General features: G+C 24.5%; 2 protein-coding genes across 4 annotated transcripts in view; both read left to right on the top strand.

Annotated features, from left to right (window-relative positions):
• Positions 1-43: 43 nt before the first annotated feature.
• LOC102673432 (transcription initiation factor TFIID subunit 6-like) lies at positions 44-3,500 on the top strand. 3 transcript variants are annotated; one of them, XM_031513228.1, is made up of 9 exons: positions 44-365; positions 869-1,045; positions 1,148-1,466; positions 1,540-1,943; positions 2,032-2,235; positions 2,300-2,482; positions 2,596-2,812; positions 2,901-3,220; positions 3,302-3,500. In XM_031513228.1, the coding sequence occupies exons 2-9, from the start codon at positions 896-898 to the stop codon at positions 3,392-3,394; spliced, it is 1,890 nt and encodes a 629-aa protein (XP_031369088.1). In that variant the 5' UTR covers positions 44-365; positions 869-895; the 3' UTR covers positions 3,395-3,500. The 3 variants fall into 3 exon arrangements, with proteins under 3 accessions (XP_031369088.1, XP_006621563.1, XP_006621562.1); XM_006621500.2 differs by lacking the exon at positions 44-365 and adding an exon at positions 646-703 and having other exon boundaries at positions 869-1,015; XM_006621499.2 differs by lacking the exon at positions 44-365 and adding an exon at positions 648-703.
• A 534-nt stretch (positions 3,501-4,034) lies between these two features.
• The window catches only part of LOC102673662 (uncharacterized protein MAL13P1.304-like), a 4,314-nt gene continuing 3,824 nt past the window's right edge, over positions 4,035-4,524 (top strand). The window contains exon 1 of the mRNA XM_031513227.1: positions 4,035-4,520. Within this exon, the coding sequence (XP_031369087.1) occupies positions 4,431-4,520 (90 nt within the window). The 5' untranslated portion in view covers positions 4,035-4,430. The remainder of the gene's footprint in view (positions 4,521-4,524) is intronic.

The following is a 4,524-nucleotide window of genomic DNA, read 5'->3' as shown; positions in this document are numbered from 1 at the left end:
TATATATATATATATATATATATATATATAAAATTATCGGACGAGCAATGTAAGTATACGTTATTCTCTCTATCTTTACTTTTAGTGGTTCAATTCTTCTACGGAAATTCGTTGCAAAGGCAGAATATGTGACGTCACGTTATCCCCACTGCTTGATTATGCAGAGGGATATCACGTGATCAGGTTTCTGCCAAAACTAAGCGTCGTATATGTCATATTGTATACAATAAAACATTGAATGTTAAGTTTTTTGTATCTTGTCTATAGTACAAAAAATTTATTTTATAACATAAATTTTTTTTGTACAGATAAATATAATTTACGAATACATGTATGAAGAATTATAAAAAAAGATCAAATCTCTAGTACGTATCAATTGTGATAGTATTTTTTTTATTATTGTTAATTTTTTTAATATTCTATTAAATCATTTTATTAACTCTGAAAGTTTAATTACGAAATATATTATAAATAAAAACGAGATATTTTATAATAATAAACAAAGAGTATAAAAATATTATATATTTTTTATAATATTATTCATTTTTATACAAATTCATGTCATATGGTAAACAAATAATTAGAACAAGTATTGGAATTAAAAATAGTGATTTGATCAATATCTATATTAAAATAATAAAACAACTTCTTATATGAGTAATTACAAAGCAATTTTTATTGTTTCTTAAAAAATTTTTATTTGGTAAGTTTTTGATTTTTAAAAAATATAACTGTATAAATAATATATTTTTTAATAATTAACAAATATTAAAATTAGTATAAAATAATTTATTAAATTGTATAATTTATTGAATTTATAATTTATTAATTATGTTCATGAAACTTATATCAAATATAAAATTTTCAGTAAGCAATATTTATTATTGATTTAAAGATGAATGAAAGCGAATCTATTTATGGAACTACATTATCCCAAGAATCAATAAAGGTAATTGCAGAAAGTATAGGTGTTGGAAATTTCCCAGATGAAGCAGCAAAAGATCTAGCCGAAGATGTAAGTTATAGACTTAAGGAAATTATTCAGGTTTGTATATTTTTAAATTATAAAAAAATAATTATAAATAATTTTTTTTATTTTTTAAATGAATTAAATTTCTATAATTGAAATTTTTAACATTATATAAAGGATGCTGCTAAGTTTATGAGACATGGAAAACGTCAACGAATGACAACACATGATATAGATCATGCTTTGAAAATAAAAAATATTGAACCTACATATGGATTTTTTGCCAAAGATCATATACCATTTCGTTTTGCCTCTGGTGGTGGTCGTGAATTACATTTTGTAGAAGAAAAAGAAATTGATCTTAATGAAGTTATATCAATGTCTGGTGGACAAACATGGCCTAAATTACCCTTAGAAATTACATTACGTGCTCATTGGCTTTGTATAGATGGTGTTCAACCTACGATACCAGAAAATCCACCTCCTGTTTCTAAAGGTATTAATTTAATAATAATAATAATAAAAATTTCTTTTCTCTTATAATATTAATATTAATTAATTAATAATAGATGTTCAGAAACTAGAAAGTGTTGATCCAACAAGTAAACTTACAAACAAAAGTCAAAACATTGGTGTTGGAAAACCAGGTGGAGGTGGTAAAAGTCAGAAATTACGCAATGTAGAAACAGTTCATGTTAAACAATTGGCCACTCATGAATTGAGTGTTGAACAACAATTATATTATAAGGAAATTACTGAAGCTTGTGTTGGATCTGATGAAGCACGTAGAGCAGAAGCATTGCAATCTCTTTCAGCTGATCCTGGTTTACATGAAATGTTAGCACGAATGTGTACATTTATTGCAGAGGGTGTGCGTGTTAATGTAGTACAAAATAATCTTGCTCTTCTAATTTATTTAATGCGAATGGTTAAAGCTCTCTTGGATAATCCAAGTCTTTATTTAGAGAAATATGTATGTATTAATTAATATACAATGGAATGTATGTATATGTACGCATTCGCGTTTTTTACATTTATTAATTTTATATTTCAATTTATAGTTACATGAATTAATACCATCTATTGCGACATGTATTGTTTCGCGTCAATTATGTATGAGACCAGAAGTGGATAATCATTGGGCTCTTCGAGATTTTGCATCACGTCTTATGGCTCAAATTTGTAAAAATTTTAATACCTCTACCAATAATGTACAAACCAGAGTAACTAGAATGTTTAGTCAAGCTTTGGCAAAAAATAGTCAGGTATAATTTTAAAATTTATAAAAAGAAAATTAGAAACGAAATAATATAATAATGTATTTTTTAGACCCCATTAGCATCACTTTATGGAGCAATTGAGGGATTATGTGAATTAGGGCCAGAAGTAATTAAAGCATTAGTTATTCCTAAAATTAAATCTATTTCAGAACGTATTGAATCATGTATCGAAGGGCCTACTTTATCAAGTGTGGATAAAAATGGAGCAGGTCATATAAAAACTCTACTTGTGGTGAGTATTATTTAGTATATAACTAATATAAAACTAATATAAATATAACTAATATAAATTTTATTATGTTATTATATAAAAACTAATAGAAAAATACGCGATACAATTTGTAGAAATCAGTGGCTCCTGTCTTAAAAACAATACGATCTCCTCCAGATTATGTAGAGGATTACAAACAAGATTATGGTTATATAGGTCCTGCATTGTGTGCAGCCGTTGCAAAAGCTCGTACGCAACCAGCTACATTAGCAACAACCGCATCTACAACTACAGCTTTAACAGCAAATCAACAAGGTCCTACATGTACTGGAAAAACTATTGTACAAGCTGGTAATATTATTCTTATCAACATAAAATTAGAAATATATATTTATTTTAAATATAAATAATGATTTTATTTTTTTTTCCTTTATTGAAGTAACAAATTCTAGTCCTGGACAACAAGCTGGACGCACAATTATGCTTGGTACAAGTAGAACTGCTGGTGGAACTACCACAGCTGGAGGACAAAAATTCGTTATTTTACAATCTCGATCTCAAACACCAACAACTACAAATATCAATAGCAATGCAATACAGCAACAATCTCAGCAACAACAACAGCAACAATCGCAACAACAAGTTAAAATAGCCCAAACTAATGTCAGTCAACAAAAATCTCATATACAAAGTAATACACCAAAATTAGTAGTTGTTTGTATGTCTAGTGGTAGTCATAGTACTACTACAGTAAGTCAGGTGCGTATAATATATTAATATATAATAATATAAAATTTATGGATTATATTTATCATTAAATGTAAGTATTTTTCATAATAGGGAAATATAACAACAAAAGCTCAAAATGTTTTTGTAACCCAACAGAACATTGAATGCTCATTAAATCCAGAAGAAGAACATTCTTTTCAATAATAAAAAAAATTTAATTTACAATATTCAAATTTTTAATAACATGTACAAAAATAAATTTTTAATGTTAATATACTTTATAACAAAAAATAAAGATTTTTTATGAACCTAAAATATATATATGTATATATATATATATTTAATTATTTAAAAATTATTTTTTAAAAATTAATTTAAAGTTATAAATTCATATTTATTTAAGAACTTAACTGGATGTTGAAATGATTTCTATCTATTAAAATGATGTCAATTTGAAGTATTTGTAAATGTATATAAATATGAATTAAATATATAAACTCTAATATTGATTAATAATATACTTATATATAATTTGTTAAATATTTTTTGATTTCTTCTTCATTTTTAATCTATTTAGATTAGAAATAGTAATTCATAGTCAATGCTACCAAAATTATATAATTGAAAACGATATTAATTAAAAGAAAAACTTCCTATTTTCCATGAAACAATTTATACTTATATTGATAAGTATTTGAAATCGTATTTTGAAATTATTTAATTCTAATCAATTATATTGTTTATATTTTTTATATATTAATTATATTGTTTATTGATTATGATTATGATTTAAATTTTTTATATATTTATTTATTTACTATAAAAAAACTAACTATTATAAAAAAAGAATAAAAAGCATGGCTTGTTGAGAAAATATAATTACGACGCAATAAATGATCGATGTATGAAACTGGATGCACAGAGAAAATAAAAGTACGCCATATTTGTTTTTAAAAAGATTTGCTTTATGCTTAATTTATGAGACGGAATAAAAATGTTGGTTAGGAAGCAATTTGGAATCTATATATATATATTAGTTTAAACTTTAAAAGATAAAATGTAACATTTTAAATAAAATTATATGAAATATGAAACATACATGCATTGATATTACAAATGAAGCAATTTAATATACTTTCAAGATTTTAACTATATATATATATACATATAAGTGAAAAGATAGTTTGTGGTTGATTGTTTGTACATATCGTATATACTTTTATTCATCATCTGTTATAAAATGGCTAAGAATGATACTTTAACGATCTTTTTTGCAAATACCGTTCAAGAAAATGAAAAAATGTTAAAGGAATCATATTCCAAAAATCAAGTAA

The sequence above is a fragment of the Apis dorsata genome, unplaced genomic scaffold (genome assembly GCF_000469605.1).
Source record: "Apis dorsata unplaced genomic scaffold, Apis dorsata 1.3 scaffold_631, whole genome shotgun sequence".
Taxonomy (NCBI): Eukaryota; Metazoa; Arthropoda; class Insecta; order Hymenoptera; family Apidae; genus Apis; species Apis dorsata.
Note: the sequence above shows the minus strand (reverse complement) of the source record. Positions and strands in the feature narration are given on the sequence as shown.

What these genes read in the sequence shown, in the direction of transcription:
- LOC102673432 (XM_031513228.1), top strand. Translation starts at nt 896, where the DNA reads ATGAATGAAAGCGAATCTATTTATGGAACTACATTATCCCAAGAATCA. An exon ending in ATATAAAAACTCTACTTGTG is followed by an intron (nt 2,483 to 2,595) that starts GTGAGTATTATT and finishes TACAATTTGTAG; the next exon opens with AAATCAGTGGCTCCTGTCTT. An exon ending in GTACTACTACAGTAAGTCAG is followed by an intron (nt 3,221 to 3,301) that starts GTGCGTATAATA and finishes TTTTCATAATAG; the next exon opens with GGAAATATAACAACAAAAGC.